This window comes from Sciurus vulgaris (genome assembly GCF_902686455.1).
Source record: "Sciurus vulgaris genome assembly, chromosome: 8".
In the NCBI taxonomy this organism is placed as follows: domain Eukaryota; kingdom Metazoa; phylum Chordata; class Mammalia; order Rodentia; family Sciuridae; genus Sciurus; species Sciurus vulgaris.
This window is the reverse complement of record NC_136468.1, coordinates 145,667,077-145,693,636: the sequence shown is the minus strand read 5'-3', so window position 1 is coordinate 145,693,636 and position 26,560 is coordinate 145,667,077. Positions and strand designations below refer to the sequence as shown.

The window sequence follows — 26,560 nt, the reverse complement described above, 5'->3', positions numbered from 1 at the left end:
TTACTCAATGACAAACACAGGCTTTTTGCTATCCCTGTAGCAGTAGCCCTCCAGGTTAGAATCAAAACAGTCCTCCCGAGCTCTACGGTATCTAAAGCAACAACAATGACCCCAAGCCCAGCCTTGCAGAATCATCTGGGTTTGCAGTGTATACTTTCCCTTTGCCTCCTCAAATTAGTGGTGTGTGCACATGGCTCAGGCCTCAATAACCTAATACTGGGAGAAGAGCTCATCATTCTTATGTGTTTGGAGATAAACAAGCAAGGGGAAAAGTGGCAAAAAAAGGAGGTGCTGAGAATGAGTGCTGGATGTTCAGACAACTGACCCACAGAGACAGGCACCCAGGCAAATCCCTCAGGCTAAAACGGAAATATTTTTATCACTCAGCCCTTATTTTGTAATCTACTACTAAGCCTTTGTGCATCAGAGAAAGGGATAACCTTATTAGGACTGACCCCTCAAATTCTTAAGATATACTGGCTTCCTGAGATCTCTGCAACGCCCTTCAGGTTTCTGAGGCAATACAACAAATAGCCTGTGATGCCAACCCAGGCCCAAAAGTAGGTAGAAATTCAGATAAATAAGTAATATAGCTACTAGCTTGCTCTTTATGTTCGATTTATTTTGCAGGCTTTTAAGCAATTGCTGGATTAAAAAAAATTTACTTAATCTTGTAAAGTTGTCATTATTCAAAAGCATATCTAACTGAGATTTGGTAAAGCTCCACAGATTGTCTTTGCCAAAATTTGCAAACAGCCCAGAGACTGGGGGTGGGGGGTTAGAAGTGTGTTTATGACAAAAATGACAAGTGCATCTTTTAGAAGAAAAGAGTAATCACAATATTCAATATAGGTAAACAACTAATATGTTCTTAAATTTTATTTTACTATCATCTCCAATTTAAATGAAGGTAAATAGGAAGGGAAGCAGAGGTAGGGGAGAGGAAAAACAAAACAAAACAAAAAAACCCAAAAAAACACAAAACCCCTAAGTTTTTAAAGTACAAAAAAAAAAAAACCAATACAGTTAAGTTTTTTGTAATTTGATGTCCCGAAGCAAAGTGAAGGATAAGGGTGGGGTGGGAAGATAGTGGCAGAGGCACTCATAGAACATGCAGGAGTTAGCCCCCTGGAATCACTGTCTGGGAGCTCTCTCTCCATTTAAACTTTGGACGCAATGGGTCACAGTTAAATGCTCTGCCCAAAGTCATATAGCAAATTGACAAGTACTAGAAATAGAATCTAGAATGCTTCACTGTGCCAGGCAATTTCCAGATTGCATGTTCAAAATAAGGGATATTAAGAAAAGCAGTATACATTGAAACTGCAAGACATGATTTCTCTTCAGTTAGAAGGAAAACAAGCTATTTAGACACAGCATGGAGAAGACTGAAGAAGGCAGAGTGATTAAAAGAACCCCTCCTAAGAAGGATTTAAACTGAAGGCGAACTCACAACATGGCAATCTTAAGTAACATGAAACAGAGACTGATTTTAAATGTGGATGCTGACTGGGTAGGAGGTCTTCTAATAACCACAAAGTGCTGGCAAGTAACAGATACTTAATAACACCCTTTCTGAGAGCCTGCTCTGAAGGCTGGGTAAGTTCCCAGGAAAGCATTTAACAAACATATGTAGAAGCCTGGCCAAAAGATGCTACATTAGCATACCAGATAAACAAATGAAAGGTATTTGGTATTAAGTTTCCTACTATAAGGTTTAATTTGTGCCAGACTATTTTAAGGACTGATCAACTGTTAGCAGTCTGTAGTGTCTACAACTTTAACTCCCCAAAGGCAATCATTGAATTCTGCAGGCCAGATCCTAGTCCCTTTTTTCCTCCCTCTGAGAGAATTATATTCTGAATTTTATAATCTCTTGCTTTCCTTTATCCTCTAACCTTATTTTAGAATCCATAAACAATACAATTCAACGTTTTATGTTTCTGAACATGAAATACATGGAATAGGACTGTCAGGGGGTAATCTACAAAGTTCTCTTTAACCTTCACTACATGTTTTGGAGTACTAAGAGCAGCTTTAAGTTGCTCCTTTTCACAATGCTCCTTCAAAAATGCTACTAGAGCATTCCTGTAGCCAGCTCTTGGTACAGAGTAGCACAATAGTTTTTCAAGTTTAGCATAAATACCTAAACGTAGAATTGTTGGGGCATATTGTATGTTCATGTTTAATTTTACTTGATAATACCAAATTATTTTTCCAAGTTGCTACACCTATTTACATTCCCTCCAAGCAGAATTCTGAATTCTGGTTAACCCAAGGAATCTTCATCAAACTCTGTTTGGTAGGAAGAGCCTCAGAACAAAGCTAGATTGGTAAATCCCATCTTTGGTTTTGTTTTTAACCATGTAAAGATTTCTTCAAAGAGGAAACACAAAGGATATCTACTTACCAAGCAAAGGTACTTTATTTTGCAGCAGCTCACAGTAGCTTGTGGTGAGAATTCCAATGGGATTACTTGGTACAAACCTTCCTTCTTTTACCAAACGTTCACATGTTCGCATTAAAGTCCCTGAGAACTGAGATGGGTCAACTCCATAGTCTCTCCATCCTCCTACACCATCTGCAACCCCTAAAATAAATTACATTTAAAGAATATTGTCACCAGCTTCTCAGGAACTGTTGCTCCATCTCCTCCTAACAGTTAATTTTACTACATGCTAGGGCATGCTTACTCAAAATTCAGAATAAAGTGCTCAAGTTTAATGTTTTTATATATCAGTACTCCTAAATCACATTCTCTGCTTAGAATTTGGTGTTTCATATATTGATGAATAAACTTTTCAGTTACCACAGGGTGGCAATACCTACCTGCCAGGAGTTCAATTTCAGCAGGATTATGATATTTGAGTTATTAGTACTGTTGATTTTATAAGAACGAAACTGATTTTTAAAAATTCTGATGCTAGTGATAATACAATTGAATCAGAGCTGGCAATCAGGAATATCAAAAGCAGGGCTCAGGTGTAGCTCAGTGGCAGAGCATGTGCTTATTAGCACGTGCAAGGTCGTGGGTTCAATCAATCTCTAGCATTAAAGACAAAAAACAACAAACAATGATTTAAAAAACACGCCAACAGCAGGAAACTTTTAACATCAGACACTGGTCAATAACTGTGAAATAAAGAACAAAACAAAAAATAAATTCTATGCCCTTTCTTCCTCCTTCAGAGACACCACTGTGCTGTCCAACACGACAGCCATTACCACATGTGCCCATGAAACAAGATCCACTTAAAATGGATCTTGTCCACAATGAAATGTGGTGTTGAAAACTTAGGATGAAAAATAAGAGTGAAATTCCTCATTAATTTTATGTTGATTACATATGAAATAATACTTTGGATATAATGCACTAAAGAATTTATTATTAAAATTCATAATTTTTAGTTAATGTAAATATGAGGACATTTAAAATTACATATGTAGTTCACATTACATTTCTATTGGACAGCACTAGTGCCGAGATTTCCACAGGTCCACAGAGCTACTGATGAGTTCTGAGTCTGCTTAAGGGTCCTTAATCAAGAGGAAAAAAGTGTTCAAGAAAAATCAATAAAACATCAAAGCTGGTATCATACAATCTCTTCTTCAACCCCTTGCAAAACACTAAGCTAGTTATTCTTTTCAACATTAAAATCGATTCTTGCCTACTAAATTCAAAGGAACTAAGAGAAAATGTCAAACATACATATTATTAAGGCCTTAAGTGTTTTTTCTATAAAATCTGTAAGAAATACTAATAACAGTTATTTTGGAAATAAGAAAGTGAAAGAAATCAATGAACAAAAGGAGACTATCTGCCTTTATTTCATAGCATTGTATTATTTGAATTTTATTTTTACTATGAGCACTTATGACTTTATTTTATCTTATTTTTGGGGGTACTAGGGATTGAACTCAGGCACTCAACCACTGAGCTACATCCCCAGTCCTATTTTGTATTTTATTTACAGACAGGGTCTCACTGAGTTGCTTATTGCCTTGCCATTGCTGAGGCTGGCTTTGAACTCACGATCTTCCTGCTTCAGTTTCCTAAGCCATTGGGATTACAGGTGTGCGTCACTGCGCCCAGTTATGATTTTATTTTTAAAAATTAAAAAACAAGAATAAAAGAATTAGAATTTTCTTGTGCTCTACTACTATGTTACACCCTCAGCAGGAATTTAAAACATTTTAAAGACTTTGTGAGCACAAAATTCCTTAAACATATAAACATTTTTTGTACGTGCAACTTTCATATGCATCTTTAAAGAGGGCATTTGCTATGAAACTGGTTTAACATGAACACAAAGCTATTTTTCCTAGTGATAGCAGTTATCAAACAAAAATGGAACACATCCTGAAAAAGAGGAACCACAACTGGAAGACCAAAAATATGGAGGCTAAGAACTTATTACCAACCTTCTCCACTTTATGTGGCTGACCAGTAAGCAAAATTTCACCTTGGGGGAATTCCAAACTAGCTGATTAAATGACATAAAGCTTGGGATTTGTTTTAAATAACTGTATGGGGGAGTGGGTGATGGAGGAGTAGAGGAGACAAGTCCAGTCATGAATGGATCATTGTTGAAGTTGGATGAGGGATACGCTCATCTCTCTACTTTTTACCACAATATGAAATTTAAATAATAATGATAATAGTTTTTTTTTTTTTTTAAAGCTCTTTCTGACCGCTTGTGGAGTAAGAGCACAAGCAGGAGGACCCTAAGCAATCAGTTTCCATCCGACTCCCAGGTCCTGCGAAAGGTTTGCAGACATTTGGCATCCACAAAACATACAGTTGACTGTGGGACTAGAGGTAAGGGAAAGCAAAGCATCAGGATAACTAGAAATCTACACTTCCAAGAAAAAGTATTGTATTTTACTTTGTTTTTCAAGCAGTTGTGTGGAGACTTGGGTTAACTAGTATGAAAATTTAAGGTAGTTTACTAGAAAGTTCTTTTGAGGAATTCTTATTTTACTGGGGTTAAGATTTCACCACAATTTAAAATGCAACAATTTATGTTAAAACAAGAATTCATCTGATGAATCACTCATTCTTTTTTAACTACTGCCTGCTCAAGGGCAGAATTTCTTCTTAGTCTCTAGTTCAACAGTTAAAATTAACTTTAAATACAATTTAATTTCATCTACAAATGCCCTTCACAAGATAACCATTAAAATCTGAGATAGCATTTAGAGTCCATCCTGGCACTCACTAAATAATCTGTCAGCAGGTTGAGTCTGACCTGACACAGCCCTTCAACATTAATCAGATTTCTCCCAGAATAGAGCACAACCTTTCAGGCACCTGTTTGCTTTTTACACAGGCAAAGGATCCCAGGCAAACCGCCACTGGTTAAATCTCTTTAGAACAGACACTCAAAAAGCATATAAACTTTCCAAAAAAGATATGGAGGGTGGGGAGCTTAGTACATATACATCTGCAATTTATTTACAAAGAACAAGTTATATAACCGGAAGAGTCATATTCAGGATCAGAATCTGGCAAAAGCCAGAATAACCTACAGCACACATATATTTGAAACCTATTTTCAACCATATTTGGCAGTTATTTCTATCCAGAAATTAATATGTCCTTCATTGCATAAGCAAAAGTTCTAGTCCACAAAGAACAAGAACACTTTTTAAACAATAGAAATGGTCAGACGTAAAGGAAATTTCATTCACAATACACTTCAAAGGCAACAAAAAATAACTTGAGGGGCTGGGGTTGTGGCTCAGTGGTAGAGCACTTGCCTAGCATGTGTGAGGCACTGGGTTTGGTTCTCTGCACCACACAGAAATAAAGTGAATAAAATAAAGGTCTATCAACATCTTTAAAAATTAAAAAAAAAATAAATAACTTGATAGATTGCTTAAGATCCCAAAATGTCAGCACAGCACCTGTCCAACAGCAAAAGAATATCACTAAGAGCAAACAGAGGCTGTGCTAAGGAAACAAGGAGAGACCCAGCTTGCCTGAGCTGCTCCCCTCCTAGAGGGGAGCTTGACTACTCACATAGAAACCAAACTAATGGCTCCCACAAATGCTGTCATAGACGGTCAATAATCAGTGGTGAGTGCCAACTGGACACCATGAGCATGGAGTAAGTCTTCCGAGAAGTAGCGTTCAGTAGGCCCTGGAGGGTAGATCAGATTTCCACAGATAGGGAGGGTAACCAGAGGGAAAGAATGGCAGGCAACTAGGTGTGGTTGGGGTGTGGGTAAGCCAGTAGGCATTGAAAAATGCAGGGCAGGGGCTGATGTTGGAAAGAGCCCAGAATGCCAGTCCAAAAACTTCAGATTTTATGCTATGGACCTGTACAGTCAAATAGGGAGCCACTAGTTATTTGAGAGTGAAGTACGTCTGGTGTGAACTGAGATAAAATAAAATACACTCTGGATTCCAAAAACTTAGTACCAACAACAAAAAATTGGACAGTATCTTAGTAACAGTTTCATATATGTTAAGTATAAAATAAATTATTAAAATTTACTGCATCGGTTTCATGTTACTTTTAAAAGGTAGCTTCTAGGAAATTTAAGATAATCTATATAGTTTGTGGTACATTCCTACTGTAGACAATAGAAACTCATCAAAGTTTCTGTGTAGGAATGATATAAACCAATTTATATTTCAGAAAAATAATCCTCGCAGCAGGTATAAAGAATAGGTTGGGAGAGGGGAGAGGTTTAAACATGAGGTATCAACTGTAAGATTTTGGGGTTAAAGGTAATCAGAAAAGCAGAATAGACAATCACTGGAAATAAAAAGGAAAGAATAAATTTAAAAAGACACCTGTTCAATATGTCTTATATCAACAGGTTTCTGGATTTGAGGAAGCTGGAAAAGTATTGGTTAGATTTGGAAATGCCTTTAGAAAATGGTCTAGGGTATATTAAGTTCCAGGTGCCAGCAGGGCATTTTTGTGGAAGTGTTCTATATGACGTCAGGAACTTCTGAGTCTGCAACTGGCAAAGCAAGACAGGGCCACATCTCTGGATCTGAGAAATGGCACCACAGTGGTGGATGAAATGCTCAGGGAGGACAGAGAGTAATGAATGTTGGGTGCACACATGTGCTTGTGCTGATTTTATCTTAGGAATGAGAATTCCTGGTCAAACAGCTCACTTGTGAAATTTATCTTGCTCTAGGCATCAAATTATAATTGTAAATATGATAACTGTTTAAGCTTAAGGAATAGCCAAGTATTCAATTTGTCTTAGTAATATAATTTTTACAGAGGTAGAGAAACTGAAAAGGTGGGCTGATTAATAACTAAAAAGGCCCTGAAGGCCAAGATAAAGAGTTTGCAATGAATGTAGAAACTACTTCCTTTAATTCACTGTAATCACCTTATGTCTCCATTAATAACATTCTGTGAGCACACATCTAGCTTAAATGTTTCCTCTGACCCAAAATCCAATTACAACTATTATTAGATTAAGATAATGGTTACATATCCAAAATAGCTGAGCAAAAGGCTAAGATGAGACTTAAGGCGCAGAAAATCTCTTTAGTTCTATCATTTAAGTGGAAATGTCAGGTTTTTTTTTGAAGTAGGAAATGATCAACTAGCAAATACTTGTGATATTTATGAGTTTTTTATAGAGAATGTGATTAAGTGTGTCATAGACTGCTTTCTAAAAGTGAAGAGTTAAGACAGGAAAAAGATTAACTCTGGTATGTTTCCTATCATTTAAATGCATCTTTTTGAGAATAAAATTCTAAGCAACAACAAATTTTTATTTTTCTAATTATCATGTTATTTTTTTTGCCACAGTTATAACCATATAAAAACCAAGTTTTAGGGCTGGGGTGTAGCTCTAGCAGAGTGCAAGCCTAGTATGCACAAGCCACTGGGTTGGATCCCCAGCACCACAAACCAACCAACCAATCAACCAAAGTTTTGCTATACTTTCACTTAGCTTTTTATTAATTTCATAGATTTACTTAACATCTTTGTTCTAGGAAAACAGGTTGAAGGAAAAAAAGTTTGGTAAGTAAACTCAAATCACTGAATTTTAAAAATAAAATTTTTTTTGTAGTTGTAGATGGACAGCATGCCTTTATTTTGTTTACTTTTATGTGGTGCTAAGGATTGAACCCAGTGCCTCACACATGCTGGGTAAGCACTCTGCCACTGAGCTACAGCACCAACCCAAATCACTGAATGTTTAAAATCCCAGTTACACATGGACACTGACCTATGTAGCTGCAAAAGGCTCACTTTGGGAAAGACTTCTGAACTAAGCCATTGTTAGCACTGTCCTCCATAACCAGCCGTCACTGTGATGCTGCCGTTCTCTTGAGCCCTGTCTACTATACTCATCTCTAGATGAACATGCAATAACTTACAAAACATTTCCTAAAAGTGATGCTCAAAGAACACTAAAATTCAATTTTAATATAAATGTCAATGAAGAAAGCATGGCAATTTTATTTTATCCAAAAATATATTTAGCACAGACTCTGGCAGAATTTAAAATATTAAGTAGCATCTGAAGTAGTATCTCTATTCCTTGCATTCTAAAGTGTTTTACATGGAGCCTCATACTCCAAAGAAACAAGGTGGTTCTATAGGGATTGTTTTTCTGTCAATAAAATAAATCTTATCTGTAAGAGTGAGTATTTGATAGTGAACTGAAACTCCACAGGAGAAACTGAGGGAGGATCTGGCTAGATCACGAGAGTCAGTAGAAATAGCAGGAATCACTTTACAGCACGGTTCCATCTACTGAGAAACTAGTTACATACCAAAACTCTTCTTCCAATACTACCATCCAGTGTTTCAGAACAAGCCTTATTTGTCTAAAGGGATCACAATATGAAGCACTATCAACTGGAGAAAAAAAATGACACCTGAGGATAAATTCAATTTTCTATCAAGCGGAATATATCACCTTTATATTAACATTTCTTAAGCCTCAACTATTGGGGTATTTAAGAACACTCCTCTGTGATTCAGAACTGTAAAATGTATCTGCAAATGATTATCCCAAAGGGAACAAAAAGCAGGATACTAAAAAAATATATTCAATAGTCAAGTTATTCAGAAGTACATTGTGCTTTGAGACTATTAGTCTTTTCAGTTCTCTAGAGATGAAATTATATAGATTATTCTGTTGTCTGCTTTAGCAAACAAGCCATGTGTTTATCCCAAAGCAAGCACACTGCATTAATCACAATGAGACCTGCATCTTTTGATTCTCTAGAGACTGAGTCTATGTCAAGATTTCTAGATCTCTAAGCAGAACAATTAACTCAAATGAAGCTGAGAGAATGGAAAGGGAGAAAGGCTTAACCCTAAAATGTGTTAAAATGGAACCTATAAGCAAACTCTAAAGAAATGGAACTGCCCAGGACCACTGATGAAAAATAACATATCAAAGTGGGAACAAATGGTCTATTTTATGGTTTAGAATTCCAAACAAAAGAGTTAACTATTCTTTACTAGTTAGTAAATATGAAATTATTTAATAATTAATCAAATTAGACACACATATGTCTATTATCCAGAATAGTTCATTAACTTGAGAAAATAATTTCTAGACTGTTCTGAGCAGTTGCTTTGTCTTAAAAAGCAGTGAAAAGTGCTTAGGAAACAGGGGCAAAGAAACTTAAAATCAATTTAAAGAAGTTCTTCCTCCAACTTTACCTCTTCTCTTTAAATACCACAGCCTTAATGTGAAATTATCTATTCTGATTCAACTGTGGTCCGGGGAACTTGTAACTTATAGACTTGGCACATATCACTGGACTTCCCTCCACTGCAGAGTTGAAGGTTAAGTCACTGTAAATGTCACTTCATTCCTGGCCCACAACAGTATCTTCCTCACACACTAAATGCTGTTGGCGGTGCTTTCTGGATAGGAGTAAATAACAAACAAATCATCTAGGAAGGGGGCAGGGTGTCATGCTGGATTATAAAGAGTACAGCAGACAGACATGGTTACCCTACATACATGTATGATTACACTACTGGTGTGACTCAGCACCACATACAGCCAGGGGAATGTGAAGTTATGCTCCATTTGTGTACAATGTGTCAAAATGCATTCTACTGTCGTATATAACTAATTAGAACAACAAAAAAGAGTATAGCAGGGCAACACATGTGCTACTAAATTAAGAGGCTCCATTAAAGCTGTGGCTTCTGTTAGTTTTTAGGTATTAGGAAATGTTATACAAAACCAAATAGTTTAACATTAAAGGAAGTAACAAGCAATTAATGGCTAGATATCTGATTTATGCCTGCTTATACTGGCCCTTTAGGCTGAGAGAAAAGTTCTCCTCTTTATAATTTACAAGATTAGATCTAGAAGTCTGGTCCTTAAGATTAACCTAATATTAGTGACAATTAAGCTGTATAACCTTTTTATTTTTTAAGAAGAGGTCTGCCGTCACCCAGGCTCACCCCAAATTCCCTAGGCTCAAGCTATCCTCCTGTCTCAGCCTCTGGAGGAACTGGGACTACAAGTGTGTAGAACCACATCCAACCTCTAAACTGTACATCCTTGACCTAACCCCAAAGAGGCTACTATTCACCCTGTTTTCTTCACCCATCTTTTAAAATAAGGGCTTTGGGGATTAGGGATATAGCTCAGTTGGTAGAGTGCTTGCTTGACTCGCATGCAAAAGGCCCTGGGTTCAATCCCCAGAACCAAAAAATAATAATAATAATAAAAAAATTAAAAAAAAAAAATAAGGGCCTTGACTGAAATACCACATTCTAAGAAAGGAGATCAAGAGTCACATGTAGCCCTGGCACAAGTTATCCTGCACCACCCCCTTTTAAAAAGAACCTCATTCCTTTGATTAAGCCTGCCAAGTGGAGAAGTATCTCTTACTTTCTAAAGAGTAATCATATTTTTACTCTATATAGTCAATTAAGTAATAATCTTTAAGTGGTAGGATAATGAATAATTTTTTTTTCTTTTTATGTCCCATACTTTCCAATTTTTCACAATGAGTATATTATTTTTAGGGGAGGGATAACAAAAACTATATAAATTCAGTTAAATCTACATTCTATATTTACATTCAATATTAAAGTCATTCAACACATTGTGTTGAACATTTGCTATGTGTAAGACACTGTAGTGAAAGAGATAAAGGGGTTTACATGTAATAAGGGTTCTGTTCATGGAAACAAAAAATCAAAGGGTTATGATTGTGGTGGGGAAGTTTGCAGAGATTTAAGATCAATGACTATAGTAAAACAAAATAAATATGAAGCAAGAAAAACAAAAGCAAGGAGAATCATATCAAGTTGAAGAAACTAGAAAAGACTCATGGAAAAGCAAGGGTCTGAAATGAGCCCTGAAGGATGAAAATGTGCGTTGTGGAGGATGTTGAAGAGGGAGGCATTTTGAGTATTTTCCTATGATTTCAACTAGTAAGAATAAAGCACAAGTCAAAAAGGTTAGGTGAGAGTTCTAAACAGAGAAACCTGGCCTCCAGGTAAATGCCTATTAAATCCATGCCAGAAACCTCTCGCCATTAATCAGTCAAACAGTGCAGCACAGGACTTAAGGCATTTGGGAGGTCCCTTGGAAGGAAAGGCAGGCCTGAGGCCACCAAAGCCAACAAGGCTTCAAGAGGTTTTTATTTGTCTTAATTACGGGGCTTTGCTCCACTGTTAGCTTAGGTACAGCTCATAACTAAATAGTATTCAGACTCAGCAAAAAAGACCTTGGTAAAAGAAAGTTTGAAGATCGCTTCTGACTTGAAAGGCAGTGTACACATAGGTCAAGGGCATAGGCTCTGGAGACAGACCTGAGCTCCAGCTCCAGCTCCAGGGCTAGGATGAGGTACACACAAGGGTGTTCTTGGACAACTCTATGAGTTTCAGTATCTTCACTTGAAAAAAAGAATCTTATCATCCTTCACAGGGCTGGTGTGAGGAACAGCATAATGTGTTCCAAGTGTCTGCCACAATGCTCAGCTCAGCAGACATTCTGTAAATGAGAGTTATGCCTATCAGTGAGGAAGTCCAACTAGCAGTGAGGAAGTCCAACTAGCAGCACATAGACTAAGCTAGCCTGTAGCAATCAGAAAAAAGGAGTCTTTGACCCATGTCTGTAGGCTGCCAGCTCTACAAACACTGGTCTGTGGTCACAACCAAAAGACAATGCCACTCACAGATAATGTATAAAAGATGAGTGGTCCATTCAGTTTTTCCAGTCACACATTCACCACTATTCAATATTCCATTAAACATTCAAAAGTAACGTTTTCAAGTTCTAAAGAATAAACATGTATTGGGGGGGGGGGGGCGGACAGGAAAAAAGATTCACCTGCACTTTGAAGAGACAAGTTTTTCCTTCCAGAAGTGACACTGAAGTAATCTCATTTACCAAATAGCTCTTCAATGCATGCCACCTACTGTGTGTCAGGATTCAAACTTAGAAAGTCCTCATTTAAAAAAGGAAATTTTAGCAGGGTGTGGTGGTGCACACCTGTAATCCCAGAGGCTCATAAGGCTGAGGCAAGAGGATCATGAGTTCAAAGCCAGCCTCAGCAACTTAACGAAGTTCTAAGCAACCAAGAGACCCTGTCTCTATAAAAAGGGCTGGAGCTGTGTCTCAGTAGTTAAGCACCCCTGGGTTTAATCCCTGGTACAAAAAAAAAAAAAAAAAAGGGAAAATTTAAAATAACTAGTAAAACGACATAAAGTGAACTATTTTCTTTTGTCATAACAATAAGCCCAGTGCCTTGAATGATTGTTTCATCCATAGCAGTTCTCAACCCCTCAACCCCTGCCACACCAAGAGATGATGTGTGGAGCCCCAGGCCCAGCCTTCTAGAGTAAGCCGAGTATGGATCTGGGTGTTCGGGAACAGGTGACTCTAGTGAGTTTCACTGCCTCAGCACTCAGAACTCAATCCAGGTTAGATGTATTCAAGCACTCCACAAGCCTAATGATTCTACCTCTTGCATCAAACCTGTCTTCTATTCCCAAACTTGAAACTTCCTCTTGCGTTTCCTGGGTTAATGATAGCCCAACCACCCACATTTCCAGGACAGAAACTTTAAGGAATCTGCCAGGTGCAAACCAACTTCAATCTCTCTTTCCCTTTCATCTTTTATGTCCTATTACCGCTAAGTCCTGTTGATTCACTTTGCAATATGTCTGGAGATCAATGACTTTCCACTGATCAACCAAAACCCTTTCTAGCTCAGACTATTTCAGTAGCTTCCTAACTATCTTTGCTTCTATTCTCCTGTTACAGCTTCTATACCAACTTATCTTTTTACAATGTTGCTATGTCCATGTTGCTATATCTATGTTACTCCTCTAAACACCTGGCCTGTACATGCTATCCCTATTTGCTTGTATGTATTTAAAACACTCAAAAGAAACATAAGAAAGTAGTCATACTGGTTACCTCCTGGATGAGGGACTTTGTAGCTAGGAGACAAGAGTGAGGAGACTTTACTGTGTACACTTTTGAACAGGATGCTTCACCATTTCGATGTGCTACTTCTTCAAAGACAACCAAACCAAACCAACAAAAGCAAAAGTATCTTCTATAGCTTCCTACAAAAAAACAAACAAACAAAAAAAAAAAAAACAGGGCTGGCGATGTGGCTCAGTGGTTAAGAGCCCTTGGGTTCACTCCCTGGTTCAAAAAAACAAAACAACAACAAACAAATCCCAAACCAATACTCCTTAACATAACAATTATGGCCTTCGACCATTTTGTCTAAGCCTATTTTCTAAAAGCAATTGTCAATAGCCTTCCCTATCCCAACTTCAGCAGCCAAAAAGACAGTTGTAGTTTGGCACTCAGAGTCTCAATCTGAGACAATCTGGAGAGTCTCACCATTCTTCTCCTCATTTACCTCAGTTTACAGAAAAGCCCATCTCTCCAGATCGGACTCTGTGTTCCACACACCTAATGTGTATTCTTTCATTCTGTCCTGTCCATCTCCTTGCCTTCCCCAGAGGACTATGTAACTTGAGGGTTGAAATCTGTTTTGTTCATCTTGGTCCTTCCACAGCACCTGTCAAGGACTAACAGGAAGCAACCACATGAGATTCAGCTGACTGCACAGAAAAGTTAGAATACCCACACTTTGTTATATGAATACCAATGCACTGGTACACAAACTGTCACCCAAAAACTCCAGAGAGAAGGAATTCAGCATCAAATTCTGGAGTTGCACAAGGTAGTTTGCCCTGGGTGGGAGTTCAGTGCAAGATGTTCCACACATGGACTATGAAAAGAGAAGGCTTTCCTACAGAACACTGAAGAGGTGTCTGGCCAATAACCCCACTCTCAACTTCCTGTGCAAGTGAATGGAACAAGGGCATTAGCCAAATTATTTCTCTATGTTTTAGTTTCCTACTATGTGAAACGAGGGGCAAGAGAACAAATTCTCTCTTGAATTTCTTTGTTTCTTAGGTCTGGATTTTGGGACTCTAAATCACACTGTGTGAAAAAGAAGCCTGTTTTGGAAACTCCCAATAAAATAAAGGTTAACAAATACAACTATACATTTTATACATTATATTTATTGCATGAACTAGTTTTGAAGCAAAGGCTTCATTTTGGACTTTCCAATTTATCCCTTGCCTTTATTATGTACACTGCAACAGGTACATCTTTTCAGAGAAATTTTGATAATGACTCATAGAGCCCCCCGACTTTTACTTTAATGATAAAACCTGACTGAAGTGTTGAAAAAGTTTATTTCTTTTAAGTCGCAAACAAAAAGTCAAGTCAACCATTTTTCAATTTGAAATCTTGATAAAAGAATGAGATAGTTATGGATTGGTATTAATTGACTTCACTGAATTCAAATGATCTGTAAATAAATGAATATGTATGTACAGAATGTATTTACAAACACACCCTATCACTCAAAGACCTTTGATTGTTCAGTGGACTCAGTATACATTAAGAAGAAAAACAATGATAAGATCAAAGTGGCAGCTTAAGAACCAAGAGAAATGGTTTTAAAAAACAATGAATGTGGGCTGGGGTTGTGGCAGTGCATGTGACTCAGTGGCAGAGCGCTTGCCTAGCATCAGTGAGGCACTGGGTTTGATCCTCAGCACCACATTATAAAAAAAATAGACAAATAAAGTTATTAAAAAAAAAAAGTGAAAACAAGCACTTTATAAAACAAACAAGGCATGTTTAGATTTTCTGTTTAGATTTTCTCACTTCATAGAAATCACTGATGACAATATTACTAATTAGTGGTCAATCTAAAGGTCCTAAACAGTTTTCCAGCTGTTATGGAAATAGCTCAAACCTGTTTTCTTGTCCAACACTGCTATTCAAAGGATGAAGTTAACACTGAAGCACTTTGTTTGCTTCTTTCAGAGCAGCCAATATTTTGCATCAACCTCAGCACAAGTCAAAAAACTAGCAACTCAAAAAAACTTGCTAGATGACAGTATCCTTGAAAGATCAAAACGTATAGTCACAGCAGTTCAAAAGGAGATAAATTCTCTTCCTTTTCAAAGTAGTCTGTTAACGAGTAAAAGAAAAATCAGTGCAAAAATGTGGAAGAATTGGCCTGAGTAAAAACAGTACTGGGTCCTTCAACAGAAAGCACTCTTTGTAGGAAGTCACTTTTGTAGTCCCTGGCAAAGTTTCTGCAGTCATTTAGTAGTCCTTGGGATTCATACCAACAATTCAATCAATTCTAGAACTGTTCACCAAGAACCAACTATTCACCTCAAAATAACTATTTAAGAACCTGGAAAATTTATACAAGTTAAATGTGACGAATTCAAAATGAACAATAAGCTTACTAAGGAGAGCAACTGAAAAAGCATAAAATAGTCTAAGCTTTCTGGAGGGGAATATTTACATCAAAGGCTTCACAAATGCTCATGAAACTCCTCTTCAAGGAATTTACCCTAAGGAAGTATTCAGATTTAAAGAAATAGTCAGCCTGATGTTATTTATAACAGAAAATTGAAAACAATCTAAACAACTAAAAATAGAAGACTGATTTAATAAATTATAGACTATACAAGGAGGATAAAATGATCCAGTTATGCTTATCAGCATAGAGATGTGGTCAACTTACATTTAAAAAAGCACTACAGGGCAGAATATACATTAACCCAATCTTGTTTAATAGTGTGCAGACATACAATTACATACGCAAAAGTTGGAAGGAGTCACACTGACTATAGCTGAGTTATGAGTAATAGATGTTTTATATGGTACTTTCCTGAACAGGTGTTACTTTTATAAGCACAAAAAAGAACCGTTCATTTAAAAACACTACACACACAAGCAAGAGACCAGGTTCAAATCCAAACTATGATACTAGTTGTACCAATCTTACTGACCAGTCAACTTCACAGATGAGGAAACATTCAGATTAAACAAAGATAGGAACAGCTACTTCAAAGAGTTATAAAGATGTAAAAAGGTACAAGATAAAGCACCATATAATGTATAGATAAGATGGTAGACTTGTGTTTTGAGATACAATAGCTGGCTTAGAAGAAACAGAGTGAAATACTTTCACTCTTTAACCCCTCTCCTCTATCCACCCCAGAATCCTGTTTGGGATCTCATTCAAAAGTACTCAACATCTCTTATCCTTTTAAAAAATTTTAACTGAATTTAAAGAGTTGTGCCAAATGCCAACTCAAGTTTAAATGTTCATTATCAGCCTAATACCCTCTGTAGGAGGTTGTGTTTTTGCAAAAAGTCTGAATTTATGCTGTGATTTTGTGAAACATTTAACAAGAGAAAACAAATGTTTTTAGATTTCAAGGGAAAGAGAAAATTTAACAACATGCAAATAAAGAAAGATCCATAAATTTTACTACTAACAACAAAAAACTAGGTCTAGGACACCATTTCATAAAAAAAGACCAAATGGTATCAACTAATTTTGAAAGGTAAACTCACAAGGCACACTATTTTCAACTGACAAAAGTTAAATTTCATTATGAATAAAATACTGACAACTTACTTTTCCAAAAGATTTTCCTAAAAATGCTGAACCTCAAACCCCAGGTAAGGTCTCTCTAAAAGGCAGGGAGATCTATATAAAATGAATTTGACATTTAGCTTGAACTTGACCAAGTGTTTGATCTATTCAAAGGACATGGTTGTAGGTCACATGCTGAGCTGGTGTAGTGTTTCTGGAGTACAAACTCCACTTGGACACTGTTAAAACCATTCAGGTTATGGACTGCCCAGTTTCATAAGGCCATGCTAAAGTTCAGGGAACTGCCTCCTTCCACCCAGCTCTCCTTCCCCTGAAAAACCTCCACAACCAGCTTCTATTTATCTTCTATCTTCCGCAACAACTTAAAGTATCTTTACAAAAATGTATCTTCTAAAAAATATATCAACAGTTATGCCTCTAAAATTCAATTACTTGCTCTACAAAAAGATTCATCCATCTTGGATGCATGGTGCACACCTATAATCCCAGCAGGGGAGGCTGAGGCAGGAGGACTGCAAGTGCAAAGCCAGCCTCAGCAACTTGGTGAGGTCATCAGCAATTTAGCAAGATCCTGTCTCAAAATTAAAAATAAAAAAGGGCTGGGGATGTGACTCAGTAGTTAAGTGTCCCCTGGATTCGATTCCTGGTACCTCCACCCCCAAAAAAGGATCCATCCAGAATCCTTTAGAGATTACTAACTGAGAAGTTGTAAATTAGGAAAATTTAAACCAGAGAATCTCTAGATTGCACATTTGTGAAGGAGAAGTAGCTCTAAAACTGTAACAAATGAGAAAATTTAAAAATAAAGTTGCCTTATAAGTAGTTTACAAAAAATAAAATACACCCACATAGCAAAATAAGAGAAAAATACCAAGGAGCAGGAGTTGATTTATTTATTTGGTACTGAGAACTGAACCCAGAGCCTCATGCATGTTAGGCAAGCATTCTACCACTGAGCTACATCCCCAAGCAGCAGGAGTTTAAAAAGCAAACAGCAAACTTCTCTATCCAACAATCTCATAATCTTATTACAGAACAAAAGAACACACAGAAGTCAGACAGCAACTAGTCAAGGGCTCCCTAAACCCTGTCCTTCTATTAGTCCTACATGGTTCTTTTATTAAACCCACAATTTTCACATTTCCTTAATATTCTGCAATTTTCTCTTGAAAACACACAGATTCTTATGAAATCAGGCATATTAAAAGCACTGACTTATCTCAGAACTTAAATATTTGATCATTGTAATTTTAAAAATAATTTCCCATATATAAAACAATTATTATACACTAAAACTCCATGCCTTGCAAAGTTAAATAGTTACCATATGCCCCCAGAATTTCACTCCTGGGTATATACCTAAGAAAGTTAAAAGCTTGTCCACACAAAAGCTTGTACACATGTACAGAGCACTATTTATAACAGCCAAAATATGAAACCACTCAATGGCTATCAATGAATGAATGGATTAACAAAATGTAGTATATTCATTTAATGCAGTTATTCAGTCATTTAGGGAAAAAAAAAAGTATTGACACATGCTCCAATATGAACCTTGAAAACATTAAGTGGAAGAAAACAGTCACAAAAGGTCACATATTGTTTGATTCCATTTATATGAAATGTCCAGCATAGGCAATCCAGAAATAGAATCTATGTCGTGTTACCAAGGAGTGGGAGACAGGGGACTGGGGAATGACTGCTAATGAGTAGTGGGTTTCTTCTGGGGATATGAAAATGTTTTAGAACTAGAGAGTGATAGTGGCTGTACACTGTAGTAAATGTAAAAACTACTCAATTGTATACTTTAAAGGGGTAAATGTTATGGCATGTGAATTATACAGCCTAATTTTTTTTTTTTAAACAAATCACCTAAGGACAGGCTTGCTTTCAACAGGTAGATCAAGTTGAAATTAGACTTTTAAGAAAAATATGACTATAATGAGAATCATTTCCTGACACGACTTGAAGTATCGCTGAATTCCAAAGTCATCTTCAAAAACTGAAATCAGTGTGCACACTCTCCCAAAATGACTACTTTTAAAAAAGGACAACTTACTTTCAGATAGAGGTTCTATTAAGTATATCACAATTATCACTGTTGTCTATAAACACCAAATTCTACCTCATCTTTCCAAATCCTAAATAAAATTTACATCTGTTTATCGCTTATATAATCTCACATAATTTTTATACCTTAAGATTATTTTTAAGACTGGCAAGATTCAAAAAAACACTTCAAAATCCTGGCCATAGTCAAAACAGATTGGAAGGCTGGAATATAAAATTGTTTTATTTTCATGTTTAAGTTCCAAGTTAAACCAAGCTTAAACAAACACTCTACAGTTTTATAAGAACTGCTTTATAACTCAATATTCAGAGGTCAGATTTTACATGGCATAGACCATACTGCCATTTTTAAATAAGTGGTTTCTGTAAACTGTGGTTTAGCATGCAGAGGAGTTTTGGTTGCACTTCAGTATGAGTCAGAGTGAATAAAGAAGTTATAAACACACACACACACACCCCTAAGCAGGAAAAGTAGTAAGGACAAATAGTACCAGGAGACAGACTGGTTCAAAATTTACACATCTCATCACAGTAAACTTAACCAGTGGTATAACAGAAAGAGAACTGGAATGAGAATAATAAGGTGCTGTCCTGGTTCTGCCAATAATTAGTGGAGTTCCTCTCAGTGGAGTTCCAATCAAGTCATTTGACCTCTGTAGACTTGTTTTCTCATCCATAATATGAAAGAACTGAATTCAAAGGTTTCTAAGTCTTGCAGTTCTCCACAGTCTCAGATTCTACTGTTAAGTAGCTTAGGGCTATGGGAAGCCCAGAGATTACACTAGGCAGCTCTCATGTTTTTGTGTACCTAGGAAGCCATCCATATAGAATAAGAAAACTGAGGACATCCCACAGGGAAAAAGGAACAAGAAAAGTGTAAGCAGCTCCTGCTGGTACTGATTTACTCCTGTTGGACCTAATAAAGAGAAGGTACCTTTGCCAGTTTTCCAGGGGATAGGAGTGGTCCTTATGTCTCACCACACCCACCATAGTTAGTTTTTCCTAAAAGAAATCCAGTGGGGCCTACAAAAATTGTTGTGAAGCACCAAATACTTTTAGTCACCGCATGACTAATAGAACAGATCTATTTTAAATTAAAGAAACAAAACAGCATTTTCTTTCTCACACAAAAGAAATAACTTTCACTCCTAACAGCCAACGTTCATTCCTAAAGTCAAGTCCTAGATGACCACAATGAATAACCTGAGTTGCAGATACTTAGTAATAAATACAGTGTCAGTCCAAAGAAAGTAAATTATCTATAGGACATGAGAGGTTTATAAGAGCGGAAGTTCAACATAAATACATTATTATTCAAGATAGCTTTCAATGCCATTCAGTTTATAACTTTGACTCCTAGAGTAGATAGCAGTATTAAAGTTTCACTGAGGTCAGTGATCGACATGCCCATAATCCCACTCAGTTGGCTGAGGCTGGAGGATTCAAAGTTCTAGGACAGCCTGCACAACTTAGTGAGACCCTCTCTCCTAAAAATAAAATAAAAAGGGCTGTGGTAGAGCACTTGCCTAACATGTGCGAGGCCCGAGATTCAATCCCTAGTACCACAAAAATTTTTTTTCTTAAATAATATAGAACTCACCATTGTGTGAACTGGCTCATGGCAGTCAAGGATCAATTGAAGTCAATTTAGGAAGGTGTTTCAGGTGACTCCCAAGACAGCTTGCCAGAAGAGCTCCTATATAACAGGACACTCCTAGAGAATCCATCCCTTATTATTTCTCTCCCCTCTCCATTTGTACTGTGTGTGAATATCTGTGTATACATAATCTTTCTCAAATCTGGGCAATGACCACTACTTGATCATGTAAGTAACCATTTGTTTGGTTAAGCCTAGTGACATTCCTTTCAGGAAAGGTATAGAGCTGGGATCTCAATCTGATACCCATGCATGGACCTGTAGGCAGCACATGGACAGACTATATGCACTTAGTGAAGTTGCTGAAAGCCTATGCAAACTTTTGTCTGTGTACACATTTTTGGGGAAAGTCAAAGATCTTCTGAGGAAATAAAGGAAATTTAAGAACTACCCAACTTACTGCTAGGAAAAAATGGAATAAATCCAGCAAAAGTGTTCATGTGAATGAAATAGGAAGTAATGCATATTATTAGAGCTGCAAAATTATAAAGGGTGCCATCTTTTCAAAACAAAGGAAAATATGATCTGTTGGTCAGAAGCTGTTATTCTACAGGGACAGGTAGTCCACTCCCTCCATCCTCTAGTCTAGATAAGGAAAAGAAGACTAGAAAGGCTCTACCCAAGACCACAAATCACAGAGTTACTAAGTGGCAAGGCTGAACCTCAAACTAAACCTGGTTCCTGCCAGAATGCTAAAGCATGAAATTATGTTTATACTTTTTTAGAATGGGTTTGACCAAAATTTCCCATATCCTTGCAAATATACCACTCCACTAAAAAGGTTACATTCTAAAATTTTAAAATCAAGCTTAGGCAGAGGAATTTGATACATTACTTAAATACAGTAGCCTCCCTTTCTCCTTGGGGAATACATTTCAATATCCCCAGTGGATTCAAGGACTACAGATAGTACCAAACCCTATGTATACTACATTCTCCCTCAGACATTCCTACCTATGACAGTTTAACTAGGCATAGTTAAGAGAACAATACCTAATTAAACAGAAGAGTTAAAACACTGTACTGTAATAAGTTATGTGACTAGGTCCTTCCCTCTGTCATCTGATAACCATGATGGCTACTAAGTGACCAACTGGTGGATAATATATACAAGTGTGACTACCATCAATGGGAAAAATCCCTGGGTAGAATGTACAAGATTTCATCCCGCTACTCAGAATGGCATGTGATTTAAAACTTATGAACTGTTTATTTCTGGAATTTTCCATTTGATATTTCTGGACCTCAATTAACTGAAACCATCAAAAGTGAAACCTTGTGTAAGGGGGCTACCATACCTCAAACCATTAATGAAATTACAGACCTTTCACAAAAGCCTACTTTACAAGCAGATTTATAAGGTGACCCTTAGTGCCTCATTATTCCCTCATCCTGTTGTACTGTGACTGCAACTTTACACTTTTTTTTTTTTTTTTTTTTTGCTTTTCTGCAGTGCTGAGGGATCCAATGGAGACATTTAGCTTGTTAGACAAGCACTCTACTATTGAGCTATTCACTCAGCCCAACTGCAACTTTAAAAGCAGCACAGGTGGGCTGGTGATATGGCACAGTGGTAGAGTGACTTCCCTACACATGCAAGGTCCTGGGTTCAGTCCCCAGCAATAAGCCAAAACCAAAAAAAAACAAAAACAAAAACAAAAAAAAACACAAAGTAGGAGCACAGGTTAAAAGTTCATTGCACTAAGCACTTCTAAGTGTAACAACAGGGAAAGGGAATTGTTGATAGTCTTTGAAAAAAGACACCGAGTACCATAAGCTGCCCTCAGAGTGGATTGGTACAATTTCAATCTGTGAGAACCTTGACCTTCCAAAGAGTCTCTCTTTGTCTCAAAGGTTAACAGTGATGTTTCCTAAATACTAAATGATTTTATTCAATTCAGGTAATGAGGTCATTCATAAATTAAACTGAAAACCTTTCCACTCTCCTGTTCACAAAGTAAAACCTAAGCTACTAGGCAGTTATTTTGAGATCGGATAAAAAATAGTCATAAAAAACATAGAACCATTTGTTCCAACGCCAAACCTTGCCTTGACATATGAAATCTAAAGTAACCAAAAACTTAGTCTCACTTGAGAAGCAAAATGAAAGTGATATATGAACCTAAATCCAATGACAGCATGTCCTTCAATTTCAAAGGAAGTGCTTTATTCTCTAAAAGAGCGTTAGTGGCACACAAGTCTGTGGAACACACAAAAATCCCCAAAGACAGACATTACAGTAGTTTCTGATTGCTTCTGAATTCCACTTGGCCCTTTCTGCAAGCTCTCTCCCTAATCTCCCACTCCCCAAAGGTGTAACTCGAACAGGCCTTAGGAAGCACCTGTGGCCTGAAAAGGCTGTGACCAATTCTCAAAGCCTTCTTGGCTGCAGGTTCAACCATTCTATTTTGAGTCAAGGAGACTGCCTACCACCCCAAATGACCTCAAGTGGACAAGATCAGTTTGGGAGAATGCACTGAGAGAATTTTTGCACCAGGCCGCAGCCCCCACTGCAAGACTCCGAAAACGATGGAGATCTGGTCCAGCTCGATCCAGACGGTGAATGCGGCTGGGCTGTCGGGGGCTCACGACACTCTGCTCCGGATCCCGCAGCTTGTGGCCAGGCCGTGGTGTCAGGAGCACACGAAGCAGGGATCCCCAAGGCGCGCAGAGGGAAGGAGCCAGAGCGAGGTTAGGAGCCTGCAGGTGTCGCCGAGGGAGAGGACGAGGTCGCCCCGGGCAGACACGGCCAAGTGACTAAGAGTGCGGCTCTGGACTGGAACCGACTGGTCACATTCTCAGGCGGTGACCTTGAGCACGTGGCTCGACCGCTCTGCGCCTCAGTTTCCTCATCTCTAAAACCGAGGGGGGGGCGTTCAAACGGAAAACGCGCCTCGGAGCGCTTGGCACGGCGCCTGGCTGCTAGTAAGCGCTCCCTGCGCGCGCGCTCTCGGGCTCCTCTCGCCGCCCGAGCAGCTGGGGAAGCCCCGCGCGGGGAGTCCCCAGGAGGCGGGTCCCGGGCCGGGGCGGCGGGGACCCCCGCCGGACTCACCCAGCACGTCGGCGGAGCGATGCCGGGCCACGAAGCACGCGTCGTCCCCGTAGCACGCGCCCTTCTTGAGGAGGCCCTTACGGAAGTCCTTGCCGAAGCCGCAGCCCGCCGTCACCAGCCCGTAGTCGCCGCCGCCACCGCCGCCGGCCCTGGGGTCGGTCTGCGAGAGGCCGCCGAGCACGGCGCGGGCCACCAGCCGCCCGTACGAGAGGACCGAGAACATCGCCGCCGCCGCCCCCCCGAGGAGGCGGGGGGTCGGGGGAGCAGGAGGACGCGGAGGCCCGGAGCCGGCTCTCTCCTCAGCCGCAGTCGCGCCGCCGCCGCCGCTGGGGCGCTCCTCAGGGCGGCGCGCAGAGGCCGCCGCCGCCCCTGCCCGCCGCGCGGGGCCTCGCACACGCTCCGCCGCGCGCACCGGAGCCAGAGCGAGGTCAAAGCCGGCAGCTCCTCCGCCTCAGCCCAATTGGGGTCCCGGCTGCAGCCGCCGCCGCCGCCGCCATCTTCCGCTCCACTAGCGTGTTCCGGGCCGCGCCGGCAGCTCCGCCCCCTCTCCCGGCCCGCCTCCAGCCACGCCCCCGATTCGCGGTCCTGATCCAAACCCCGCCCCCTCGGGCTCGTTGCCCTATGCAGTCACCCAGGTCGAGCGTGCGCAGAGGGTGTGGACCAGTGTCTCCTGGGAGTTGTAGTCCAGGAGTTGTAGTCGCTTTGGACTTGTCTGCTTGGGGTCCAGGACCTAGGACAATTCCCCAGATGTGTGACTTGGGTTAAGTTATTGAGAATTATAGGTGGGCTGCTTTGGCGTTTTCTTCCGTTTTAACAATATCTTTTAAAGGCTATTAAAAAGATAACAGCACCATCCCTTTCAACAAAAACCTGAAGGAAACCAGAATTGGAGTTACATATTATCTTGTAGAATACATAATGAAAAACAAGAGGTACACAGATTTAATGATGCTTCCACAATTAATATGCCAAAGGGTTTAGAGTGACAGTCTTTTTTCAAAGAAGAGACATTTTGCATAGTGTGTTTTTTTCTTTTCTTTAGGAAGAACTGAGAGATTGTTAAATATCTCTATCAGGGTCGCCAGGACACAGAAGCACAGCCACTGGGGACATGTCATCCATAAACATTCCACACTTTGCAGATGGTTCTACCAAACTGAAAACTCCAGACTCTGAGTTTCTTTTTTTTTTTTTTTTTTTTTTTTTTTTTTTTGCGCGGTGCTGGGGATTGAACCCAGGGCCTTGTGCTTGCAAGGCAGGCACCCTACCAACTGAGCTATCTCCCCAGCCCCCGAGCTCTGAATTTCTTTATGCCAGATATTAATTTTCTTGACATTTTCTCTGACTAAGCAGGTCTTTTCCCAGCTCTGGTTTGAAGGCTTAGGGAGAAGAAGGACAGCCAAAGACTGGGGAAATGGGGCCTCCTCCTCTCCTGCCACAGCTGCCACCTCTTCTCATTGAGAGGGCGGCCCTTACCAAGAAAGGCAGCTTTTCTTTCTAAGCTCTCAGCTCAGCTGTATCAAAGGTATCTTGAAGCCTTTCCCAGATATTGACTATTGTAAATAACTCTTTTCTGAAGTTATTTAGGTCGAATAACAGTTAAGTCTAATAGGAGGTTTGTAATCTAATGGGAAGATACGATATGCTGTACAATATGCTATGAGTGTGTAAGTGTCTGGGTTAGGTACTGTGCATGCCCTGAGAGGGGGTGGGGGTGGTAACAATCCAGCTCCCACATGCCTCTGCCACCACATTTGGTGCCATGTCCTTTTAGCTATGCCCTCCAGCCATGTTCACAGCTGCCTGAAGACTTCTGACCTTGCTCTTCCTCCTACCCATTATAGAGTAATTCCATTATCTGAGGGTCCTCTGCTTTTTGTTGCTGTATTCCCAAAACGTTTGGGCATGTAGTAAATACTTCCTTCAATAAATGAAAGAATGAATGAATATTTCACTAGAGTCTAAGTTACCCAAGTGTAAGGATCATCTGCCACTGTAGTATTAGAATCTAATGCAATGCCTGGCACGTAGTGGGGAAGTTTGTAATGTTTATTGAATAAAAGAAGGAATAATGGAATAGGAACCATAATAATAAAAGGACGTAATGTTTGTTGAATAATGGAATAATTGAACGAATGGGGTTTACAAATAATAAAAGAAGATTGAGCTTTGGGGCAAATAATCCCATTTGGAATAATTTTTAGTTTAATTCAAACATAAATACATATCACCCAGGAACATTGGTCGCTTTTGACAGGACCGTAGTTACTTTAGGAATTCCCGTCTGGTTTCTTCAAATGATTCCTTTTTATACTTTCTTAATACACCTACAGTTCTGCCAACCATCCACTCAACACACGTTATTCTTTTATCCTAATTACTGTCATCATTAAAATCATTAAACACTTTTGAGGCTCATAGGATGCCAAGTACTCTATATGTTCCTGTCCTCAAAGGTTTTTTTTTTTTTTTTTTTTTTTTGCGGTGCTGGGGTTTGAACCCAGGGCTTTGTGTTTGTGAGGCAAGCACTCTACCAACTGAGCTATCTCCCCAGCCCAAAGGTTTTCATCAAAATTGAACCAAATAAATCACTTCACATAGTGAGTGGTATCTTGTCAAACATATAGACCAAAAAGAAAAGGTTAATTTACTGGATAAAGGGCATAGCAATTCCAATAATGTAATATGTAATTGCACCTTGCAATTTTTTATGGCACAGGAATTGGAGCGTGCCCAGAAGAGTGGGTGGTGGCACCTCTTAATATCCTCTGTTGGGGTATTTCCGTCTCTGCCAGCTGCACTAAAGGTTGTCCTTTGAAGCATGCAACTGCAAAGTCCCAGC

The 26,560-nt window shown here is 39.0% G+C and overlaps 1 protein-coding gene across 1 annotated transcript in view; it reads right to left on the bottom strand.

Annotated features, from left to right (window-relative positions):
• PPTC7 (protein phosphatase targeting COQ7) overlaps positions 1–24,193 on the bottom strand; it is a 36,410-nt gene extending 12,217 nt beyond the window's left edge. Inside the window, exons 1-2 of the mRNA XM_079149620.1 lie at positions 23,719–24,193; positions 2,411–2,590 (exon numbers count right to left, since the gene is read on the bottom strand). Of these exons, the coding sequence (XP_079005746.1) occupies positions 2,411–2,590; positions 23,719–23,941 (403 nt within the window). The 5' untranslated portion in view covers positions 23,942–24,193. The remainder of the gene's footprint in view (positions 1–2,410; positions 2,591–23,718) is intronic.
• Positions 24,194–26,560: the final 2,367 nt, after the last annotated feature.